The following is a 23,888-nucleotide window of genomic DNA, read 5'->3' on the forward strand; positions in this document are numbered from 1 at the left end:
ACTCTTTAGGACACTTTTAAAGCCTATATTCGTGGTCAGATTATTTCGTATTCTGCTGCTTTGAGGAAGAAACAGAAGCAGGAGGAGATGGCAATTGTGGACAAGATTAAAGAAATTGATAAGAAATATGTTATGGCTCCTTCTGAGGAGTTATACAAACAAAGAACTGAACTTCAAATGGAACACAGTTTATTACTATCGTCCTCGATTGTAAACCAATTAAAGAAAACAAGAAGTGAATTTTATGTTCCCAGTGACAAAATTGGCAAGCTGCTGGCTAATCAATTGAAATCTAATTATGTTAAATCTCAAATCAATCAGATTTATGACCAAAATGATCGATTGATACTGGATTATGTGGGGATTAATCAAACCTTTTGTGATTTTTATTCTTCTTTATATCAATCAGAGTCTCCTCGAGATTCTAAATATATGAATGATTTTTTAGATACGTTAGACTTCCCTAAGATTTCACAGGATATGTCTTCTATATTAGATACTTCCATTACTATGGATGAGATTAAGAATGTTATTTTTTCTATGAATCTGGGGAAAGCTCCTGGCCCGGATGGGTTTACCGTTGAATTTTATAAATGTTTTGCTTCTTTATTGATCCCTTGGCTCTGTAGGGTCTTTGAGGCTTCTCTGAAACTTGGTAAACTTCCTGAATCTTTTAATAGAGCGTCAATTTCTTTAATACTAAAGAAGGATAAAGACCCTGCTCAATGTGCATCTTATAGACCAATATCTTTATTAAATGTTGATTCTAAAGTTTTTTCTAAGTTATTAGCAAATAGACTATAAAAAGTACTTCCTTCTATTATTTCAGAAGACCAAACGGGTTTTATTAAAGGTCGTTACTCTTTTTATAATATTCGTACATTGTTAAATATTGTTTATACTCCCTCACAAAATGTTCCTGAGTGTGTTATTTCCTGAGTGTGTTATTTCTTTAGACGCCGAGAAAGCTTTTGATAGAGTAGAATGGCCCTATTTATTTAAGGTGCTTGAAATGTTTAATTTTAGCTTGAAATTTATATCCTGGATTAAACTGTTATATCATTCCCCTGTAGCCTCGGTCCGTACTAACTCTTTAAACTCACCTTTTTTTCCTCTCTTTCGAGGTACTCGACAAGGCTGTCCTCTTAGTCCCCTATTATTTGATATTGCATTAGAACCTCTTGCAATTGCCATTCGAGAATCTTCAAATATTACTGGGATAACTCGGGGATTAAAGTCCCATAAATTATCACTCTATGCTGATGATTTACTGTTATATATTTCTAATCCTGAGAAATCCATTCCTGCTGTTTTAGAGTTATTAGCACAATTTGTTTTTTTTTTCAGGTTATAAATTAAATCTTAGTAAGAGTGAACTCTTTCCGATTAATAAACATCTTCCCTTATATTATAAATTTCCATTTAAATTGATTGATAATTATTTTTCTTATCTTGGGATTAAAATTACTTGTAAATATAAAGATTTATTTAAGATTAACTTTTTACCATTAATAGACCATATTACTCAACTCTCATCTAAATGGTTTCCCTTATATTTAACTTTGATTGGTCGTATTAATGCAGTTAAGATTTTTTTTGCCAAAATTTTTATATGTGTTTCAGGCATTACCAATTTTTGTTCCAAAATCTTTCTTTGATAAAGTTGACTCTAAAATTTCTTCATTTATTTGGCAGAATAAGAATCCGAGACTGGGTAAAATACATTTACAGAAAGCTAAGAGAGATGGAGGTTTAGCATTACCTAACTTTAGATTCTATTATTGGGCTATTAATATTCGACATATGAAATTTTGGTTACTTGATCAGGATATACTATCTATTCCTAAATGGGTAGCATTGGAACTACAATCTGTTCAGGGTTATACACTTGGCTCTATTTTAGGCTCCTCTCTCCCTTTTGATTCGAAACGCCTTAAGCAGGTCTCTAACCCGATAGTTAAATATGCTTTGCGCATTTGGTTTCAATTCAGAAAATTTTTTGATCTTAATCAATTCGGGTTAACGATTCCTATTTTAGGTAACATATTTTTTCCTCCCTCTTTTACGGATCGCGCTTTTCAAACCTGGAAGACTAAGGGTATTTTACGGTTTTTGGATTTATTTTTAGATGGTTCCCTTATGTCTTTTGAACAATTATCTAATAAATATAATTTATCAAGAATACATTTTTTTAGATATTTACAAGTTAGAAATTTCCTAAGTACTATACTTTCTTCCTTTCCAATGCTTCCTCCTACATATATTTTAGATTCGATAATTAACCTCAATCCATGTCAGAAAGGTGCATCGGCTATGATTTATAATATTATTATGAAACTTAGGAAAGCTCCATTTGATAAGATTAGGGTAGATTGGGAACAGGAATTGGGGCTTACCATTTCTGTGGATGATTGGGGGCAGATTTTACAATTAGTTAATACTTCCTCTATTTGTGCTAAACATTCCCTAATTCAATTTAAAGTGGTTCATAGAGCACATATGTCCAAAGATAAGTTAGCGCGTTTTTACTTGCATATTAATCCTTTTTGTGATAGATGTTCGGGGCAGATAGCCTCTTTAACTCATATGTTTTGGTCTTGTCCTACTTTGGAAACTTTTTGGAGAGATATTTTTAATATTATTTCTAAGGTATTAAATATAGATATCTCTCCTCACCCTATTACTGCTATCTTTGGACTTCCCAAAATTTCTAGTAATCTTTCCCCTTCAGCCCGTAGAATGATCGCATTTCTTACTTTAATGGCGAAAAGATGTATTTTACAACATTGGAAAGAGCTTAATGCTCCAACTACCTTTTTTTGGTTCTCTCAGACGATTTTATGTTTGAATCTGGAGAAAATTAGAAGCAACCTTTATGATTCTTCATTTAAATTTGAACAGATTTGGGGACCTTTTATTCGATACTTTCATTTAATGTAATACATACCCTTCTTGTTTTTTTTCACTGTTTTTAATGGAGGTCGGGATTGAGGACGTGATTTTAAGTTTAACTCTTTGGTTTCAAGTTAGCCCATTGCTTTGCTTTGCTTTTAGTTAGTTGCACGGTGGGTTTTTTTTGGGGGTTTTTTTTTCTTTTTTTTCCATTGATATATATATAAAATTTAGTATACTATTATGTTATCTTGGTTTTTTATGTTTAAATTACATTGTAGTATTTTTTTTGGTATTGATACCTTCTGGAATTTTATTATATTTTAACATTGTATTAATGTTTATATGGTTTACCTTTTTGTATACTTATTCAATAAAAAGATTTAAAAAGAAAGAAAGAGATGTAGCCTATGCAGTGAATGGAGTTGATTGAATTGAAAGAAGTACTAGTTAATCAGAGGTGTGTTGGGAGCACTGGATGGTGGGAAGGGAAGAGGCAAAGGGGCAGGTGCTACATTTCTACTTGCACTACTAGTCCCCTGGGTTTAAATAGCAGTCTTAGATGTTGTGGATGTACAAGAATTGCCAGTGGATTACCTTTGGAATTTGGAAGCTGAAGTAATACCAAATGAAGACAAAGTGGGTCTTGTGATCGTGGGAGAAAGGAAAAAAAGCTGAGCACAAATATGCAGGACATCAACATGATTAAGGATCCTGTCTGACTGAAGAAAAATGAAGGAACATAAAGATATGCCTTTCGTCCAGAGTGAAGCATTAGTTCAAGTTCAGTTCATTGTCATTCAACCGTACATATGTATACCGCCAAGCAAAGCAATGTTCCTTCAGACCAAGCTGCACAACACGGTACATTTAACTCACACGCAAAACACCTAAAGTAATATTACCACAAATAAATTAATGTGCTTTGTAGTTTATGAGGTTTAATGTTAAGTTCTGAGAGAGATGGCTATTAACAATAACCCTGTGCCTCATTTCAGAAGGCTGCTCAATAATTTCAGAACTAGAGTGATGAAAAACTATTTGCCTTTAATCCAACTGGCAACATCAACATCCAGTTTGAGCCCCGGGGGATGTAATTTGGAATTTATTGTATAATGAAGTTTTATTGAATACATATTTTTAGCAAATTTGAATGTTCTTAGTTTTGCAATGAACCATATAATTGTTAAAAATCATGCCCTCTATTTTGGAGTACACTTAGATTTTAGTGCAGTTCAATCAGGGTAGTGCTAACACCCACTAACATTGTCAATCCCGGATGAAAAGAATTCAACGGTAAAAGATCTTTGATCCTTTAGAATGGTCTGATGAACATCATTGACCTGAAATGTTAACATTTTATCTATTACTGCTGCCAGTTAAGTGGGTTTATAACATTTTCCGCTTTTATTTTAGCGGAATAATTAAATTTAAGGATAATAATGAGACTCAAATTGGTTGCTGAAAGGAGGTGATTGCAGAAACTGGTCGGGAGAGGGTTTGAAAACTAAGATTATTATTTTAAAATTGAAGTGTTGCATAACTGAGAGCCAGCATTGATCATTAAAAAGGGGAAGGCGAGTGCTGGAAATTTCTCTGGGAATTAGATTAACATTGATTTCTGATGGAGATCTTAAATTATGATTTGTTTGTTAGAGATTTGTTTGTTTGTGAGACTTGGGTAACACGTAAAGCACAGAAGCAAATTTTAATCAATTTAATACTGAGAACCAGGCCAAGAGGATTTCACACTGCCATCTCTTCTCTTTACAGTTCCATTCATGTTAACAAATGAATTTCAGGGAATTGAGAGGGTGGTGATTTCACCATCAACCAAAAGTTTCTGTAACTTGGAACAAATTAGGCTAAGTATTAACAAATGCTTGAATTGATTTTAATTAAATTGAATTTATTTTATCACTTAGAAAATTATGATATTTGCTGTACACAAATGACTAACTTCTGTGTATGTCAGGCAAAATATACACGATCAACTTGAACAAAAATCTTAACAACGTAAGCCAGAGATCTTATTGAAACATATTTTCAAATATACAATCCTGGTTAAATTGAATCAGAGTTTAAAATGACTTGTGGCATCTAGGGAGTAATTTACTTTGCTTCAAAAAATTACCATGATTCATTCTGAAAGTAACTTTAATATAAGCACTTGTATTAAAGTTAAAAACAGAAGAATTTCAAAACATGGACTTGATACAAATGTTTAATTTTAGACCATTTTATTAAATTATGAAAAGTTTGGAAGCTGTGTTTTAGCTAGTCATGTATATAAATAAATTTAGTGGTTGCATGAAACAATCAGAAGGCTAATAAAATATTATCTTGAGTGTCCAAAGGGCTGAAATGTTAATTGTTGCAGCCAAACAAAAACCTTTTTGGAGTTCTGAGTATTGGACCCAATAAAAGTTATGATATTCTGAATAGATCTTTTGAGTCTCTCAAAAGCAGAAGTGGAGGAGTATGCCTCATGATCAACTCCTCTTCGTGCACAAATATATCAGTGCTGTCTGAGTTCTGCTCACCAGATCTGGAATATCTTGTAGTTAAGTGCCATCCATTTTACCTACCACAGGAGATTTCTATGATCATTTTGGTGGCAGTATACATTCCACCTTAGGCCTATGTCAATCAGGCTTTAGATGGTCTGAGCAATGGGATCAACATGCACGAAACAGCGCACCCTAACACCCTTCACCATCATTTTGGGGGATTTTAACCAGGCCAATCTGAAAAAAATCACTAAACAATTACCATCAAGAGATCACTTGCAATACCAGAGGAAACAGCGCACTGGACCATTGCTATACCACCATCAAGAATGCTTACCGTGCTGTTCCATGCCCTCACTTTGGGAAGTCTGATCACCTGGCTGTACTTCTGCTCCCTGAGTATAGGCAGAGACTGAAGACTGCAGCACCAGTAGTGAGGACCAAGATGGTATGGACAAGGGAAGTACAGGAGCTCCGACAGGACTGCTTTGAATCAATGGTCTGCACCGTATTCAGGGATTCACCTTTGTATCTGGATGAGTATGCTGCATTTGTTACCAACTTCAGTAAAACCTGTGTGGATGAGTGTGTGCCTACAAAGACTTGCTGTACATTCCCAGATCAAAAGCCGTGGATGAACCAGGAGGTACGTCATCTGCTGAAAGCTAGATCTGTGGCATTCAGTGCTGGTGACCCAGATATGTACCAGAAAACCAGGTATGACTTGAGGAGGACTATCTCAAGGGTGAAGAGACAATTTCAAACGAGGTTGGAGGCGACATCAGATGTTTGACAACTCTAGCAGGGTTTGAAAGACATTATTTCCTAGAAAGCAAAACCCAATAGCTTGAATGACAGCGATGCTTCACTAACAGATGAATTCAATGCCTTCTATACCTGCTTTGAAAGGGAAAATATAACTGCAGCTGTGAAGATCCCTGCTGCACCTGGTGACCCTGTGGTCTCTGTCTCAGAGGCCAATGTTAGTATGTCTTTAAAGAGGGTGAACCCTCGCAAGGTGGAAGGCCCTGACGGAGTACCTGGTAAGACTCTGAAAACTTGTGCCAACCAACTGGCAGGAGTATTCAGGGACATTTTCAGCCTCTCACTGCTATGGGTGGAAGTTCCCATTTGCTTCAAAAAGGCAACAATTAAACCAGTACCCAAGAAGAATAATGTGAGCTGCCTTAGTGACTGTCACCCAGTAGCACTCACATCTACAGTGATGAAATGTTTTGAGATGTTGGTCATGACTAGACTGAATTCCTGCCTCAGCAAGTACTTGGACCCACTGCAATTTGCTTATTGCCACGATAGGTCAACGGCAGACACAATCTCAGCCTTGGACCACCTGATCAATACAAACACCTACGTCAGTTGCTGTTCATCGACTATAGCTCAGCATTTCACCATCATTCCTACAGACCTCAGTGATAAGTTACAGAACCTGGGTCTCTGTAGCTCCGTCTGCAATTGGATCCTCGACTTCCTAACCGGAAGACTACAAACTGCGGATTGGTGATAACATCTCCTCGCTGACAATCAACACTGGTGCACCTCGGGTGTGTGCTTAGCCCACTGCTCTACTCTCTCTATACCCATGACTGTGTGGCTAGACATAACTCAAATACCACCTATAAATTTGATTTGGTAGACTCTCAGATGGAGACAAGAGGGCGTACAGGAGCGAGATATAGTGGAGAGGTGTCACAGCAACAACCTTACACTCAACATCAGTATTCAAAAGAGCTGATTGTGGACTTCAAGAAGGGTAAGACGAAGGATCACATATCAATCCTCATAGAGGGATCAGAAGTGGAGAGAGTGAGCAGTTGCAAGTTCCTTGGTGTCAGGATTTCTGAGGATCTAACCTGGTCCCAACATTTCGATGAAGTTATAAAGAAGGCAAGGCAGTGACTATACTTCATTAGGAGTTTGAAGAGATTTGGTATGTCAACAAATGCACTCAAAAACTTCCATAAATGTACCGTGGAGAGCATTCTGACAGGCTGCATCACTGTCTGGTATGGAGGGGCTACTGCACAGGACCAAAAGAAGCTGCAGAGGTTCATTTTATTCCATCTGCCATTTTTCAGCCATTTTTACAGCTGATGCAGCTCCCTCTGCAAGCCATGTTAGCCTTCCTCACTGTCCGCTACACCCCAGTCTTGGTGTCATCCGTAATGATCCAGTTAACCACATTATCATCCAGATCTTTGATATAGATTACAAACAACAAAGGACCCAGCACCAATCCCTGTGGCACACCACTAGTTACAGACCTCCAGACAGAAAGGCATCCTTCTCCCACAAAGCCAACGTCTAATCCAATTTACTACCTCATCCTGAATGCCGAGCAACTGAACCTTCTTGACCTGCCTCCCATGCAGGACCTTGTCAAATACCTTACTAAATTCCATGTAGACAACTTTCACTACCTTGCCTTCATCCACTTTTCTGGTGATTTCTTTGAAAATCTCTGTAAGATTGGTTACATAGAAACATAGAAAACCTACAGCACAATACAGGCCCTTCAGCCCACAAAGTTGTGCTGAACATGTCCCTACCTTAGAAATTACTCGGCTTACTCATAGCCCTCTATTTTTCTAAGCTCCATGTACCTATCCAAAAGTCTCTTAAAAGACCCTATCGTATCCGCCTCCACCACTGTTGCCGGCAGCCCATTCCACACACTCACCACTCTCTGCGTAAAAAAAACTTACCACTATCATCTCCTCTGTACCTACTCCCCAGCACCTTAAACCTGTGTCCTCTTGTGGCAGCCATTTCAGCCCTGGGAAAAAGCCCCTGACCATCGCTGCAAGGAGAAAAGGCCGAGTTCACTCAACTTGTTTTCATAAGGCATGCTCCCCAATCCAGGCAATCTCCTCTGCACCCTTTCTATGGCTTCCACGTCCTTCCTGTAGTGAGGCAACCAGAACTGAGCACAGTACTCCAAGTGAGGTCTGACCAGGGTCCTATATAGCTGCAACATTACCTCTTGGCTCCTAAATTCAATTCCATGATTAATGAAGGCCAATACACTGTATGCCGCGTTAACCACAGAGTCAACCTGTGCAGCTGCTTTGAGCGTCCTATGGACTCAGACCCCAAGACCCCTCTGATCCTCCACACTGCCAAGAGTCTTACCATTAATACTATATTCTGCAATCATACTTGACCCACCAAAATGAACCACCTCACACTTATCTGAGTTGAACTCCATCTGCCACTTCTCAGCCCAGTTTTGCATTCTATCAGTGTCGTGCTGTAACCTCTGACAGCCCTCCACACTATTCACACCTCCAACTTTTGTGTCATCAGCAAACTTACTCACCCATCCCTTCACTTCCTCAGCCAGGTCATTTATAAAAATCATGAAGAACTGATCCCTTAGGCCACCACTGGTGACTGACCTCCATGCAGAATATGACCCATCTACAACCACTCTATGCCAGTTCTGGGTCCACAAAGCAATGTCCCCTTGGATCTCATGCCTCCTTACTTTCTCAATAAGCCTTCGATGGGATGCCTTATCAAATGCCTTGCTGAAATCCATATACACTACATCCACTGCTGTACCTTCATCAATGTGTTTAGTTACATCCTCAAAAAATTCAATCAGGCTCGTAAGGCACGACCTGCCCTTGACAAAGCCATGCTGACTATTCCTAATCATATTATACCTCTCCAAATGTTAATAAATCCTACTTCTCAGGATCTTTTCCATCAACTTACCAACCACTGAAGTAAGACTCACTGGTCTATAATTTCCTGAGCTATCTCTACTCCCTTTCTTGAATAAAGGAACAACATCTGCAACCCTCCAATCCTCCAGAACCTGTCCCGTCCCCATTGATGATTCAAAGATCATCGCCAGAGGCTCAGCAATCTCCTCCCTCACCTCCCACTGTAGCCTGGGGTACATCTCATCTGGTCCCGGTGACTTATCCAACTTGATGCTTTCCAAAAGCTCCAGTATATCCTCTTTCTTAATAACTACATGCTCAAGCTTTTCAGTCCGCTGCAAGTCATCACTACAATCATCGAGATCCTTTTCCGTAGTGAATACTGAAGTATTCATTAATTACCTCTGCTATTTCCTCCTACCGATGCTCACCTCTAAAATTGAGGCGAGAAGACTGCAACTTAGCGGGGCACTGTCTATGCCACCCTGAGCTACCTGCCAGCCTAGTCATCATATGGGAACCTAAGCACGGGAAGATGAACCCTGGGCACTCTCCCAAGACCATGGTCAACACGCTCCTAGAAGACAGCGGCGCGGCTAATGTAGATGAACTGAACACACCGATGAGGGAGAGGGAGAAGTGGAGAGTCTGACGCCGGCCCCCTAGGCCTGAGTCGACGTAGTAGTAGTAGCTATTTCCTCCGGTTCCATACACACTTTCCCACTGTCACACTTGATAGGTCGTATTAATAGGATATGATATGACCTATCATAAGAACACTGAGGAGGTTTTTGTGGAAAAACAAAATCTCACGGTGATTAATAGGATAGATGCAGGATAGGGCTTCCCTTTCTTGTGAGTTCACAATAAGGGTTCAGAGACTCAGAATAAGGGATTAGACATTCAGAACTGGGTTGAAAATTATGGATCTTTGAAATTCTGTACCCAGAAGAGCTGTGGATAATTAGTTAACTGAGTATATTCAAAATGGAGCTCAATAGATGTTCGAATATTCAGGAAATTGAGGCTAATGGGGTTAATGTAGGAAAACGGTGCTGAAATAAAGGATTAATTGTGATCTTATTAAATGGGCAAGCAGGAGCGGCTGAAGGGCATAGACCTATTTATATTTTTGTGACATTCAGTCATGTGTTATTAAATTATAAGTGCACTGTGTTCAAAACGAACAGAAAATCCAGCATTTAGCGGTAGAAAGGAACAATTTTCCATGTTCAATTCCTCCCACCGCAAAATGCGCTGTTTGAAAGGATCACCTTTAGAATTTCTGGTGATCAATTTGTATGACTCCATCAGTTTTGAAGACTCCATGAATGAATGTAGTAGAAGTTATAATTGAGTTCTGACCAAGATCTTGACTAAAATCTGTTGCTCCTTTACATAAGGACATTGGTGACATTTTCTCGCAATGTGTATCGTAACGGGAAGAATGAGGAAGGGCAACACAAAGCAATCTGTTAAATTGAAGAACCCTGTTTATCAAAGTGCTAAGGGAACAGTTTTCTTAAATCAAAGAGAAGCTTATTTACTGTTTCTCTAAGCAGGTGCTGTTAGTGATATACCACGTTTCCTGAACAAGCATTTTTAAAAAATGTAAATGTACCCATAGTCAGTATCCACTCAATCCACTGAGACATCCTCATTTAAAGCCTAATACAGAAATCCAATTTTTACTTATGGGTGGAACTTAAAGTCAAGACAAAGCAGACAATCAGCATTTGGTGTATTTTCTGATTAACGAGATGCAGGTTGTTTATTTTCCCCTCTGAAGAATTTTCTGATAGATAATTGAGGATTTTTTGTATTTACACACCAGTGCATTTATTATACTGGCATAGATTTACTGACATGTTAAAATCTATTATTTTTTAAATTCCGTACTAGCAAACAGGATGCTCCAAAATGTAAGTAAAGGATAGGGTAGTACAAATATTAAATGTTCTAATTGAACTTGAGGTAGCAAAGGCATTTTGGTTTGATGGATTCTTCATTATTTCATATTTACTGAATTTTATTCCTTTGGAATCTTACAATTAGAAACAGCAAACTTCATTACATTGTTAGCCATTATGTTTCATTATCCAGTGCAGTTGATTTAAAAGGTCAGTGCAAAATATAAATTGCATGAGTTATGGCATTGTACTTTGTTGCGTAGTTGTTGTGCAAGAACATTTTGCACTATCATGGCAAAGATTTGATAGTTTCTGAACTACAATTAAATAATATTGCAAATGTCTTTTCTTTTATGCAGAGTGTGTATAAATGTGATTTCCTCAATCTTCAGTTGCAGCAGCCACTCCAGCTCGCTCAAGATACAATAGACGCCTTTCTCAAACAGCTAAAAAATCCCATTGACTCACTCCCAGGAGAACTGTTCCATATTGTTGTGTTTTCCCTTCTGCTGTCTTATTTTCCTGCCCCTTATCAACGCTGGATCTGCTGTAAGAAAGCCCATGAACTTCTTGCACTCCATGGTTTACTCTTAATAATCACACCTGATTCCTCTCACCAAAACCGTCATGCCTATATGATTAAGAGCTGGAAAATTGCTATAGAATCACTGGGATTCAAAAGATATAAATATGTGAAGTTCTCCCATATGCACCTCTTGGCTTTTAGGAAAATTTCCCTGCAGACAACAAGTGACCTGGTCAGCAGAAATTACCCAGAAATGCTGTTTATACCACAGGATTTCAACAATGTGGATGAAGAAGAGTGCTCAGAGACTACTTGTCAAGATCGGTCAGAAAGTGAGGATGACCAGATAGCTTACAGTTTTATGGAGCTCCCTGATGCTCCGTATGACTCGGACTCGGGAGAGAGCCAAGCTAGCTCTATTCCATTCCATGAACTGGAAGATCCAGTTTTGCTTCTAAGCTAACCTAAAACTTACGATTAATTTGCTGCCAGAGCTACTGTGTTGCCAAAATAATTCTGCATTGCATAACTCTTGTATTATATACAGAACATGCAGTACAGTTTGCACATAGAAAATGAGAAACGTTTACAAAGTGGGCTACTCTTTCACATGTTAGAAAAATGAAGGTATGTGAGGAGTGTATAAATAGAACAAACACTTTGTCATGAAGGCAACAAGTGTGAATCACAGAAAGAAGCTTACTTCTTAAATAGTATGGTAATGTAAATGTCAGATGCTGCAATAGAGTTTTGTCATCTTTGTCAACTGAAAATTAACCTAGCGATCTTGATGTCAAGTGGCAATGTCATTTACATCGACAACTACAGCATAAACAGCAAAACTATAAATATTTCAATTGACCTGATGGTACCTAAATCAAAAAGGGGATATCTACCAGAGTGATTATTGTTTTACCATTCTAGAATTCTAACTTTTACTTGAGAGATCACTTTGTTGTGCTCCTATTTGGCTCGCATTACCAAATTACTTGTAGCCTAGGACATTATCTAAACTGCAAATCAATTCTGGTGCATTTGTTGTTTCCCCTTATTTGTTACAGTAGTTTATTGGAAAGAGAATGCAAACAAAAATTTAGGAAGTTCAAGCTTCTGCTGACTGCATTTAAATAGGCTATAATTCACACTACTTTTGTGTGTAATTGTGCAGTTAGTCCCACAAAAATCAATGTTAAATTATCTTGACAATTTTCTCTGTTCAGCTTTTGAACAAACAGGCATTGGGTCTTGTTGAAAGACGTGCTGTCTTGTCCTTGCAACCTTTGGCTGATGACCTTACTTGAAAAAACATCTGTGGTGTGCTAGCAATTTGTAATAAGAAAATTGAGAAATAAAAGAAGTTTCTTTGCAAATAATTACATGCCACAAGAAGGTTGCTACTTGTACAAATTACTAATTAACATGTTGTGTCATTTCCTGGCACCTCAAACAGAAATGATTAATATTACCTATGTACATGCAGATGTTTGCCTGAAAATAATTTGCATCAAGAAAGATTGCAAAATATGTTTATTACTTCCTGATGGGAATATGCATTCCTTTATTTAGTACCATATAAATTAGCAGATGCATAAATACCCTTCCCTTCTACTGAAAGTGCAATCCACTGTGCCTTTCTTGATCCAGTGAGTATCCTCGTCTGCTTTAGAGTTGGTTGTATGCTTCTTCTTAAATGTAAGTGATAGATTAGGTTTATGTTGGTGCTGTCAATTCGGTTTGAGAAATTTACACTAATTTAATATCTGACCGTTTTCTTGTTTTCCATTTGTACTGTTCAATTTTGTATTTTAACCAAATCCCTTGAAAAATTTATATAACCTATGACAATGGTCACTTATAAAACATTCCATTGACTAATGATTCTTTGCATGTAAAACAAAAGCTTGAAATATACCCTCTTTTCATTCTCTGGGCAGTATTCTGAATTTGCATCCACTTGGCACTAGTTTTTCCACACTTCCTCAAAACTAATATTCTGCCATTTCACCAATTTCTGGCCAATACTTGTGCTCAAAGATCATCAAAATGCTTCCTGCAGGAGATATTGAAAGTCAGCTGTGCTGCTTGGTTCCTTTTAAATAGATACATAAAGAGTTTGCATGGTTGAATGAAGTGCTCTGAAGGGGAAATGGATCCCTTGTGTCATTTAGTTTGCAAATCTACTTATGGCACTATAAATTGAAGAACTTTCAAGACAGTTGCACTTTGTGGAAGTGATTAAGGAAAATATTTTCCCACAGTTAATTCCTTGCTTAATCTTTTATTTGGATTCCTGGGCACTTAGGACTAGCTAACTTGCCCCTTGATTCTTGACATTTGCACTTAAATATGCCTCTTTGAATGCTTTTAAACTACAAATGTTACAGTAGAATCATAGTGCTGTGGTTAAAATGTAAATGTGAGCTGAGCCTGGTTGTGGCATGTTCTTACATAAAAATGAATCAGAGTAAATACTCCTGAAAGGATAAGCTCTCTGCATTGCTAAACATCTGATTAATATTATACTGTTTTAGCATTGAAAGAGTCAAGATAATTTTGCATCAATGCTACATTTGAAGCATGAATATACCCAAACATTTATTTACCAAAAATAGCAATTTTCAGGAAATGCTGCCATCAGTACTTCTGAATGTTCTAAGAGTATAATTATCTGCAGTAGCTTAGTGTTTTCTCTGTAAATTAATTACAATTTTATAGTGAATTTTTGTTTTGATATATTCATTAAGGACTCTTAAAAATTCTGAGCTATTTTAATAAAATAATCATCACAAACTTTCATCTGCCTTTTTAAAAATATATATTAGAGTACTGTTTTATTGTTTGCCTGCTTACTTTGTTAAACAAGGATCCACAGCACTATTTTCATCTCTTAACAAATGAATTGGCAAATGAGGGGGAGGGAAATACTGTAGTAGATAATGAATGCTCAGATGAAACATATTTCATTATCAGTGATTGAATTACCAGATGATCATTTTCAATTCCTATCTTAAATCATTTATGGTTTTGAAAAATAACAAAGTTGGCATTAATTTATTTTCTGACATTTAATTCTGATAAAAGGTCTGGAAACAGACTTCCAATGTAGTACTGATTCAAATGGATTTGGTTATTCATTTGGAGTTTTGGTAATTGCAGATAAAACCACTAATCAAACTATTTGATTCTACAAAAGTAGTATTAATCTTAAATGTGCAAATTTAAAAGATTCTCATAAACAAATTTAAATATAAAGGCCAGTTAATACTTTTTTTTACTGTAAAATAAACAGGTTAATTCAAATTTTTCACAAAAATACACTTTTTTACATATCAGCACTACAATAAGGATAAAACATTGTTGAAATGTGAAAATAGGGAACAATTTACTTGATATTCCAAAAAATGTTGCGAAGTATTCTGTTCAACAGCCAAAGGTTAGCAGGTAAAATGGCATTTTGGAGATGCCACTGTGTGGAATTGTCTCGGTGTTGCATTTTGTGAAAAGTTTACCTCAATGAGGCTTTGCACTTAAACCTTCTGATTTGGGTTAGAACTATTTTGCTCCAGCTGATACACCATTTTCTCTTTTAATTGTTTAAATTTATTTTCTTGTTATTTTCTATTATACAAATTAAAATTTTGCATATGTGATGTGCTTAACAATCTTTTTGTATTGCTTTTCTACTTTCATTATTAAACATTGTACTGTGAATAAGGATCCACCATAGATGCCAAAGACTAAAGTGGCATTTTGTTTGGTTGGGTTTCCATTTTCAAAAGATTAGTTAGCACCTCACCAATTTGAAGTGTCAATGTCCATTGTTTCAAAGGAACATACATTTTCAGAAAATAAATCTTTGTAACCACGTCTTATAAATTTTCATTGTTCTTGAATCTTGTATAAGAGAATAATTAAATTTGTAATTAGAATTTGTTGTAGTCTGTTGTAGTTAATCCTCAAAGTAGTGTTAGAATATGATGATGCTAAATCTATGCTTTCTAAAATGTCAATAAGCTAAGACTACAGCAATGATCAAGGCGTCAGCTAGATACAAAATGTTCAAGCTCAACTCCAGTTACCCATGTTCGGTTATTATACCATGGCTGTTTTACAGTATTTACAGAGGACATAGCAATTTAACATCAGCTATGGAAACTATTGAAAGCATTAATGCCTTTAGTGTTGATAAGTTGAACGGTACCTTTGGTACCAAAATTTAAAAAAAATAGTTTGGGTTACAAGATCTGTATTTGTTAAACAATATGTGAAATTAGACTGATGGTACCTTTCCTTGTTTATTTTTATCAACTCCACTAAAACGAATGTGACTTTTTCTACTCTGTAAATTTCATTTTTTCATACTGGAATTGCTTAAAATTATTCTCATTAACAGTCATTTAAAATGCATTGTGACATAGCCACAGTTTGAGTGTCAGCTGTGTAGTTGCTAAGGCAATAAACTGAAATTTACACCTAAAAATATTTTGATTGTATTTTTTTGACTGGAATGTAAAGAGGATATTTAAACTATATTTCTCTTACCCTGCATGAACTTGAGGTAATCTGAAGAATGGATATTTTGCCTTTAAAATGAGTGTAATATATCTCTGACAGCTGTTGTAGGAAAACAAAAAATTACAGCAATGTGTTGAATGAAAATGTTCAAAGTAAAGTTATTATCAAAGTACATATGTCACCATATAGAACCATGAGATTCATTTTCTTGTGGGCATACTCAAATCTACAGAATAATAATCTTAACAGAATCAGTGGTTAAATACCCTAGATGGGCAGTCTTTCAGAGTGCAGAGGACAATAAACTGCAAATACAAAAAGAAATAATATTCATAAATAAATAAGCAATAGAGAACATGAGATAATGAGTCCTTGACAGTGAGTCCATTGGTTGTGGTAATATTTCAGTGATGGAGTAAGTGAAGTTATTCCCCTTGGTTCAAGAGCCTGTTGGTTGACAGGTAGTAACTGTTCCTGGACCTGGTGGTGTAAGGACTGACATTCTTGTACCTTTCTTCCTGATGGCAGCAGTGAGCAGAGAGCATGTCCAGGATGGTGGGGGTCCCTGATGATGGATACTTCTTTCCTGCAACAGCATTGCATGTAGATGTGCTCAATGGTTGGGAGCGTTTTTCCCCTGTAATGGACTGGCCCATATCCACTACTTTTTGTTGGATTTTATGTTCAAGGGTATTGGTGTTTCAATACCAGGCTGTGATGCAGCCAGTCAGTATACTCTCCACTACATATCCATAGAAATTTGTCAGTTTTAGAAGTTATGCCAAATCTCTGCAAACTTATAAGGAAGTAGAGGAGCCATATTTTCTTCGTAATTGCACTTACATGCTGGGCCTAGGACAGGTCCTCCAAAATATATCACCTAGGAACTTAAAGTTGCTAACCCTCTCCACCTCTGACTCTCCAGTGCAGACTGGCTGATGTACCTCTACTTTCCATACCATATTGGGGGTATGGTATTGATGTGGATAGAGAATTGGTTGGCAGACAGGAAGCAAAGAGTGGGAATAAACGGGACCTTTTCAGAATGGTAGGCAGTGACTAGTGGGGTACTGCAAGGCTCAGTGCTGGGACCCCAGTTGTTTACAATATATATTAATGACTTAGATGAGGGAATTAAATGCAACATCTCCAAGTTTGCAGATGACACGAAGCTGGGCGGCAGTGTTAGCTGTGAGGAGGATGCAGGGTGACTTGGATAGGTTAGGTGAGTGGGCAAATTCATGGCAGATGCAATTTAATGTGGATAAATGTGAGGTTATCCACTTTGGTGGCAAAAACAGGAAAACAGATTATTATCTGAATGGTGGCTGATTAGGAAAAGGGGAGGTGCAACAAGACCTGGGTGTCATTATAGACCAGTCATTGAAAGTGGGCATGCAGGTACAGCAGGCGGTGAAAAAGGCAAATGGTATGCTGGCATTCATAGCAAGAGGATTCGAGTACAGGAGCAGGGAGGTACTACTGCAGTTGTACAAGGCCTTGGTGAGACCATACCTGGAGTATTGTGTGCAGTTTTGGTCCCCTAATCTGAGAAAAGACATCTTTGCCATAGAGGGAGTACAAAGAAGGTTCACCAGATTGATCCCTGGGATGGTAGGACTTTCATATGATGAAAGACTGGATCGACTAGGCTTATACTGACTGGAATTTAGAAGATTGAGGGGGGATCTTATTGAAATATATAAAATCCTAAAGGGATTGGACAGGCTAGATGCAGGAAGATTGTTCCCGATGTTGGGGAAGTCCAGAACAAGGCGTCACAGTTTAAGGATAAAGGGGAAGCCTTTTAGGACAGAGATGAGGAAAAACTTCTTCATACAGAGAGTGGTGAATCTGTGGAATTCTCTGCCACAGGAAACAGTTGAGGCCAGTTCATTGGCTATATTTAAGAGGGAGTTAGATGTGGCCCTTGTGGCTAAAGGGATCGGGGGTATGGAGAGAAGGCAGGTACAGGGTTCTGAGTTGCATGGTCAGCCATGATCATACTGAATGGCGGTGCAGGCTCGAAGGGCCAAATGGCCTACTGCACCTATTTTCTATGTTTCTCTTCTGAAGTTTATAATTGGCTCCTTGGTCTTGCTGACATTGAGTAAGAGGTTTCTCCACCAGATTTTCAGTCTCCTTCCTATATGCTGATTCATCACCACCTTTGACTCAGCCTACGTCAGTGGTGTCATCAGCAAACTGGAATATGGCATTGGAGCTGTACTTAATTTTGAGGAGATGATAGTATTGAATTCTGAGCTGCAGTCAATAAAGAGTATCCTAATGTATGCATCTTTGCTGTCCAGATGTTCCAGGGTTGTGTGAAGAGCCAAAGAGATGGCATCTGCTGTGGATCTCTTGCTCCAGTAGTCACATTGGAGTGAATCTAAGTTGCTTTGCAGGCACGAGTTGGTATGTTTCATCACCAACCTCTCAAAACACTTCGTCACCATGGATGCAAGTGCTACTGGGCCATAGTCGTTGAGGCATGTCACCACACTCTTCTTGGACACCAGTATAACTGAAGCCTGCTTGAAGTAGGTGGGTACCACACACTGTCGAAGTGAGAGGCTGAAGATCTTAGTGAACACAGCAGGCAGTTGATTAGCACAGCTCTTTAGGACTTGGCCAGCTATCCCATCTGGGCCAGATGCTTTTCGTGGGTTCACCCTCCTGAAGGCTGCTCACACATTGGCTTCTGAGATTGAAATCAGGATCATCAGGGGATATGGGAGTTCATGATGGTTTCTCCATATTTTAACGGTCAAAGCAAGCTTAGAAGGCATTGAGCTCATCTGGAAGCAAAGCCCTGCTGTCTCCTATCTCGCTTGATTTAACTTGATAAGAGTGATGGTTTTCAAGCCCTACCACAACTGGCGAGCATGCTTCATTGATTCAAGTTTGATCCAGAATTGCCACTTTGCCTGTGAGACAACTATCTGGAGATCGTATCTGAAACAGTTGTAACTTTCTTGATCACCGGACTTGAATGATCTGGGTCTCAGCAGATTTCAGATCTCATGGTTCATCCGAGGTTTCTGAATGAATGTTGTGGTTCAGTTTCAGAAACTTTTCCAATCGGAATATCCTGATTTGAGAGAATTGTTCAAATTTTCAGAAAGTTACGTTTGCAGTTCAAAGGCAGAAATGAACTTTGGGTTGACCAGTATTGACTTACAACATTTAGAATTCTCTCAAATGACTTTCTGAGCTCCAATAAGTGAGGTCTTCAGCAACAGAGGAATTGAAGGTGGGTTGATTTGGACATTATAATATGAACATCCTTGATGAAATGAGTACATATTGGTTCAAATATGACACTGATGCCAACACTCTTAATGTGACAAAATCTTAAAATGCTTTAGATGAATAAAATTTTATAACAAAACATTTAAGATATTAGGGAAGGAGATAAAAAGAAAAGGTTTAGAATCAAAACCAGGTTTAATATCACTCGCATATGCCATAAATTTGCTGTTTTGTGGCAGTAGTACTGTACAATGCATAATAAAAGACTAAATTACAATAAGAAATATTAAAGAGTGCAAAAAGAGCAAAACTAAAATAGTGAGGAAGTGTAGATGGGTTCATCGTCCATTTAGAAATCTGCTAGCGGAAGGTAAGAAGCTGTTCATAAAGCTTTGAGTGTGTGTCTTCAGGCTCCTCCTGTACTTGAGAGGAAAAAAGATAAAGTGATGAGATGGAGAGGAAATTACAGAGTGAAGCCAAAAAGATTTTAAAACAAAATAATTTTTGTTTCAACACATTGATTTCTGTTTAAGTATTATAGATTTGTAGCCACACTCAAAAGTTAGGACACAACTTCTGAGAACAGAATGAGGGAGGTTGAACAGCAAGTCTAGAGATAGCCATAGATTATTCAAGGATCATTGAGGAGGTCACAGATTCAACATTTTGGGCAAAAGACTACAGTAGATGTCAGGAACAGCTCAATGGAAATATTAGTTATGGTCTGCAACTGATTACCTGGAAGAGCAATGGAAATAACATCAGATTTCAAAAGGAAATTTGAAGATCATTTGGGGAAATACCATTAGTAGAACTGACAAGATTGTTCTGCTGGTGTGGACTGAATGGACCAAATGATTTTTTGAGCTCTTGTAAGCGAGGTTCTCTTCAGTAGAGGAATTGAAGGAAGGTTAAGTTGAAATTGTAACAAAGTAAGTATTTTGGTGATATTGGCAGTATATTGGTCTAAAGATGACATCAATGCCAACAGTCTGGTTCAGTTTTAAAGATCATAAGGGGATGAAGATTATGACTGGAACAAAAAAAAAGCATCTTTACCTACCCCTCCCCCCCACCACCTTTTGCTTTCTGCAGGGTTCGCTCTCTTCACAATTCCCTTGTCCATTTGTCCCTCCCCACCAATCTCCCTCCCAGCATTTATCCATGCAAGTAACCAAAGTGCCTCCACCAGCCATTCACCAACTCCCTCACCTCCATTCAGGGCCCCAAACAGGTCTTCTAGATGAGGGTACACTTCACCTGTGAATCTACTGCAGTCATCTATTACATTCAGTGCTCCCAGTGCAGCCTCCTCTACATTGGTGATACCTGTCGTAAATTAGGGAACACTTTGTCGAGCACCTCCGTTCCATCTGCCAACAGCAGAACTTTCTGGTGGCAATCATTTTATTTCCAATTCCTGTTCCCATTCCGACATGTTGGTCCATGGTCTCTTCTTGTGCTACGATAAAGCAAGCCCCAAGGTGGAGGAGCAATACCTTGTATTCCATCTAGGTAGCTTCCAAACAGGTGGCATGAATACTGATTTCTCCTTCCAGTTTAAAAAAATACCTTCCCCCTTCCCTATTCTTCTATTCCCTACACCGGCATCTTGCCTCTTCTCACTTGGTTATCACTTCCCCCTGATGCCTCTCCTCCTTCCCTTTCTCCAATGATACACTCTCCTCTCCTATCAGATCCCTTCATTTCTAGCACTTTCCCTTCCCCCACGCATCTGGCTTCACCTATCACTTTACAGCTATCCTTCTTCCACTCCCCCCACCATTTCATTCTGGCATTTTTGGAAGAAGGGTCTCGGCCTGAAGCATGGACTGTTTATTCATTTCCAAAGATGCTGCCTGACCTGCTGAGTTCCTCCAGCATTTTGTGTGTGTTGCTTTGGATTTCCAGCATCAGCAGAATTTGAATTTGTGTTTTTTTTTAAAAATGGTACTTTCAGTCTTCCCACTTGGGAAGCATTTCATCATTCACTACTGGTCAACCAAGAGATCTGACAATCTGAATATAGTGAAAGGTTAAAGATAGGGTTAAGTTGGGCAACACTTTCTAGAAATTATACTAGCTTCATATGAGGAAAGGGTTTTGGAGACATGGCAATAGATTGCAAACAAGGAAGAATCTGCAGATGTTGGAAATCCAAGCAACACACACACACACACACACACACACACACACACACACACACGTGCTGGAGAAACTCAGCAGGCCAGGCAGCATCTATAGTTTTGCAAGGATGGAATTATCAGGATTAGTTGAGAGGCACGAATAGCAAAGGAACTTAACGCTAGTGACAAAGGGAGTTGAGGGGTTGCACTTTATTAGAAATTAGGTTAAAAAGTTAGAGGTACTCTTTATTAATGAAGTAACCTCTTGGACATGAGACTGGAGAGAAATAAGGTAATAATCCAGGGCTAGGGTTACCTAGTGTTACCTAAAACCAGGATGAGGGAGTATATCACTCTCATCCTAACTACTCTGCATTGGCTTCCTGTATCTTTTAGAATTGATATTAAAGTTTCACACCCATTTTAAAAACTCTCAATGGTCAGGGGTCAAAGTACATCACGGAATCGCTTTTGTTTTATAGTCTTGTTCAAGATCCCAGGTCTTCTTCTGCTGGTCTCTTAAATTTAACAATCTCCCTCAAAAGATAATTGACATATCTGATTTTTTGAACTACACCCCTAAACTGTGGAACTCAATACCTAAAACTAAGGGATTATGACTCGCTCAGCACTTTTAAACACCAGCTCAAAACCTATTTATTTAACCCTGCTATTATCTAACATCCTTTTGTCTTTTATTTTCATGTTTGCAATTTACCCCATTGTAAAGCACTTTGAACTGCATCATATGTATGAAAAGTGCTCTATAAATAAATTACTGTTGGAGTTGTTCTTCCTCTCTGCGCCTTGTGGCACATCGGGTGGGAACCTTGCTGTTTCTTTAGTATTTTTTTAGGCTATGTTGCTAGTTTGACCCTCAACCCAGCATGGATAGAAAGCATGCAAGGGGCCACTCACCTCAAAGTCTGGTGCGGATGCCACTGCACCACCAGCCAGCTATTTACAAAAAGTATACTCCACATTTGTTGGAAAGTAAGGGTTCAAGTCCACAGTTTGCATTTAAAAAAGGTATCTTTACATTCAGAATAATCTGGAATGGTGAATATTAAATTAGAATAAGACCCAAGAGTGCTTTTTATGGCGCAGCCACACCCAGTGTTGAATGGCCCAATTAGTTGTTACACAAGTTATTCAAGTCTGCATACCTTATCCTCATTGATGATGGATTGAGACTGGAGTGTAATCATTTTAATAGGAACCGCAGAGACATACATATGGTTGAGTAACTAGCTGGTTGTATCTATGTGATAAATAAGGAGGGAAAAAGCTAGATAGTTGAAATCGTGAAAGTACTGATGTGGGTATATTTAATACAAGGAAATAATTGGTTACGGTCCTATAATCAGTTGAAGAGCAAGGGTTGAAATGTATATGTTGAGTCAGATTAAGGAAGGATAGAAGGGTCTTTAGTGTAGGAAGAAGAACATAAATGGATATGAGAATTTAAAATTACCGTACCCAGAAGCAGCTAGGTATACCAGTAGAGAATAACAGTTGTAGAAGAACAGATCAAGTTGTGACATAGTGATGAGCCATACTCGAGCTAGGACTTCATGGAGTGAGTGCTGGAAATGGGAAATGTACCTGTATAAACTGGGTAGTACATTACAGCCATGCTGTAAATACAGTCATCTACAGTACGTTCATAAATGGTAATGGCCTTTGAACATAGAACAGTACAGCACAGGAACATGGTCTTTAGTCCACAATGTTGTGCCAAACCATTTAAATGGCTAACTAAACTAATCTCATCTGCCATATCCTTCCATTTCCCTTACATTCATGTGTCTATCTAAACATCTCTTTATAGTCCCTAATGTATCTGCCTCTACTACTATCCCAGGCAGCAAATTCCAGGCACCCACCACTCTCTGGGTAAAAAAAAAACTGCCCCTTGCATCTCCTTAGAAATTACCCCCTCTCACCTTAAATTAATGCCCTCTGATATTAGACATTTCAACCTTGGGAAAAGGTACAGTCTACTCCACCTATGTCACTCTTAATCTTATAAACCTCTATGAGATCCCAATGCCTTGGCAGTTGACTGGACATTTAGGAGAGAATAATAGAAAATCTACTGGAAGGTGAACAGCTTCAGATGGGGTGAGTATAATGATGCATTTGTTTTGATGGTCAAATGGATCCAGTGATGAATTATGTTATAGGTTCTAAGAAAAAGAAAAAACTGAGCTCTGTAGCCTAAACTAAGAGGGGCTCGTGCCTGGATAGATGCTGAAAACCAAAAATGTCGTGAAGTTTAAAGGTTTGAGTGAGGATCTCAGTTGGTAGAGAAGGTGAAAGGAGTTGTAACAAAGAAACAGTGATCTTTGAGGCAAGGGTGTAAAGTCAAAATTGTGAAGGAAATTGTGCAGGAAATTGTGAAAATATAATGAATGGTTGCATCCAGAATAACTGCCAAACAATCTTGGAAGACTTGCTGAAAA

General features: G+C 38.1%; 1 protein-coding gene across 1 annotated transcript in view; it reads left to right on the forward strand.

The window, feature by feature from the left end:
* The window catches only part of bmt2 (base methyltransferase of 25S rRNA 2 homolog), an 88,181-nt gene extending 69,490 nt beyond the window's left edge, over positions 1–18,691 (forward strand). Inside the window, exon 5 of the mRNA XM_063057881.1 lies at positions 11,361–18,691. Within this exon, the coding sequence (XP_062913951.1) occupies positions 11,361–11,990 (630 nt within the window). The 3' untranslated portion in view covers positions 11,991–18,691. The remainder of the gene's footprint in view (positions 1–11,360) is intronic.
* The last annotated feature ends 5,197 nt before the right edge of the window (positions 18,692–23,888 follow it).

This window comes from Mobula hypostoma, chromosome 9 (assembly GCF_963921235.1).
Source record: "Mobula hypostoma chromosome 9, sMobHyp1.1, whole genome shotgun sequence".
NCBI lineage: Eukaryota > Metazoa > Chordata > Chondrichthyes > Myliobatiformes > Myliobatidae > Mobula > Mobula hypostoma.